This window comes from Octodon degus, unplaced genomic scaffold (assembly GCF_000260255.1).
Source record: "Octodon degus isolate 3935 unplaced genomic scaffold, OctDeg1.0 scaffold00059, whole genome shotgun sequence".
Lineage (NCBI taxonomy): Eukaryota > Metazoa > Chordata > Mammalia > Rodentia > Octodontidae > Octodon > Octodon degus.
The window spans coordinates 3,789,295-3,791,663 of record NW_004524635.1 but is presented as its reverse complement, the minus strand read 5'-3'; the positions used below and the strand labels follow the sequence as shown (position 1 = coordinate 3,791,663).

General features: G+C 33.9%; 1 protein-coding gene across 1 annotated transcript in view; it reads left to right on the top strand.

Moving 5' to 3' along the window:
- Nkiras1 (NFKB inhibitor interacting Ras like 1) overlaps window positions 1-2,369 on the top strand; it is a 33,855-nt gene that overhangs the window by 8,886 nt on the left and 22,600 nt on the right. Inside the window, exon 2 of the mRNA XM_004634185.2 lies at window positions 790-898. Within this exon, the coding sequence (XP_004634242.1) occupies window positions 805-898 (94 nt within the window). The 5' untranslated portion in view covers window positions 790-804. The remainder of the gene's footprint in view (window positions 1-789; window positions 899-2,369) is intronic.

Here is a 2,369-nt window from a genome sequence, read left to right as displayed (position 1 = left end):
TTTTCTTTCTGCCTTAGCTTCTGGTACCTTGTTTTCTAGAAAACACAAAAGCCTTGAGGAAATTTGAAAAAAAAAAAAAAAAATACATGTTACCTGAACTTGCTATTTTTTGGATATAAATTGGAAAGCTCATAAAAATGAATTTTCCTTTTTCTAGTTTAATACTCTGGTATCTCTTCAGATCATATGCCTCTTTCTAGTTTAAAGTGCTTAGGCAATTTTTCTAGCATTGTCTAAGCTTCTTTAAAAACAAATATGACTAAAAGAGCCTGTGTGATTATTAAAATCCAAATTTTCACACTCCCAAGAACAGATTGACAATAGTATTAATATTTCCAGTATTTTTTAACAATCCAGGTCCATTATCTGTCCTACATTTTTATTTTCCCCATCTCTTTAAAGTTTTACTTAACTGTTTATTTGCCCAGTTAAATACTGATAAGTAGGTAGCCTCTTTTCAGGATTAAAGATTTTATTGGATTCCTATAGATTTATCAATACTGAAAGAATTCTTCATGTACAAGGATTTTTTTTTCCTAAAGAAAAGCAATCTTGTGCATGTTTGTTGTAATCTTATATTAAATCTAGATTATTTCTGAAAATAAGAAATTCGTATCAATGATTGCCCTAAGGAAACAAATGGGAAACTGGGGAATAGGATTTGGAAAAATTCTGTATGTCCTTTTTCATTTTCAAAATTTATCCTTTGTATATACTACTACTTAGATTTAAAATTCAAAAGAAAAGGAGATACATTTCAACAGTAAAGACCTTCTCTTCTCTTCACAGTGATACCCTGAGAAGATGGGAAAGGGATGCAAGGTTGTGGTTTGTGGATTATTATCTGTGGGGAAAACTGCAATTCTGGAGCAGCTTCTTTATGGAAATCATACTATTGGTAAGATTATTTGCTTTAGTTTTTCCCAGGATGCTGGAAACTGGTGGAAAGCTTTCACTGGCTGTGTAAAATAGAGAAGTGATGCTATGAAACAGTGAAGGAGAAAAGATAGGGGAGAGGGAAAGCAGCATGATTTTATTGACATTCACCTGTTTTTGTTGTAAGTTATGATAGATAAGAAAAGGCTGATATATAGAAATTAATATACTTGTGTACCTGTGTCTTCTGTGTGTTCACATGCAAATAAATCTGCATAGGCAGTCACTGTCTTAAGAATACACTGGATGAGTTATCATTTGCAAATGTGACTTTCCAATACAACATTGCCTTGTAGGTTTTAAAAATGGAAGAAATAGCTGTGTACTGCATTGTGATTAATTTTATGAATTAGATTAACTCATTTATTCATTGAGTCAAATAATTGAATATTTGATGTATGATATAGCATATGATGATTTCTCATAAAGATACAGAGAAGACAGCATTATAAAAAGATAGTATTTCTAGCTTTAAGGAGGTCCTGGTTTTAGTAAAGAAGACAGACATTACAAGTAAGAATAAATGAGATTTATGTAAGATAAATAAATATAAACTTCTAAAGCATTTCTTTCTAGCCAGTGGCATAGAGTACATTTTTAGCTTTTATTATCCATTTTATTAGGAATCTCTGTCTACTCTAGCTTTGCAAAGTAATATTTACAATGTCACGAAACCGGGGATTGAACTCAGATCCTTGCATTTGCCAGTCAAGCACTTATCCTACTGAGCCATCTCCCTGGCCCTCAGTTAAATTTTTATTTAGGGTTTATTACATCAATGCTGGTAGTTCTGAAACTTTGCTTTTAGAATCCATTTATGCCCTTAAAACTTAATTGAGGGTATGTATATTAGATGTCTTAGTTACTTTCCTTGTTACTGAGACAAAATACCTGATGCCCAGAGTTAGGGAGTAAAGTTTTATTTGGCTCAGTTTGTGAAGGTTTCAGTCCAGAGTTGGCTGGCTCCAAGGCAAGGTAACATGGGAGAGAAGCATTGCAGTTAAGAAAACAGTTCATTGTGTGCAGAAGGTAGGAAAACAGGCAAGGGATCTTAGCAGCTTATTTCTAGCCCTTTATATTCTATCTAGACTACCTGAAATGGCGCAGTATTAAAGCAAATAGTAGATTGGTTTACTAATGACCCACTATCAATTGGCACATTGATTCACCATGAATCAGATACATACTAGATTTAGCCACCTCTAATAGAGCCTGACTTATGACCACATGAGGCTTTGGGGGAACACATCTAAACAGAAGCCATAACATTGCACCCCAAGGAGGATCACTACGAGTGATCTTCTCTGCAATTTAAGGCAAACTTACAGTTAAAAGCCCCTGCACAAATGAAAAGAAGGTTAAACACTTCCAATACTCACTGGGACAACATAGACCTCTCCCTTCCAAAACTTATAAACAGGAATGGGACAAAG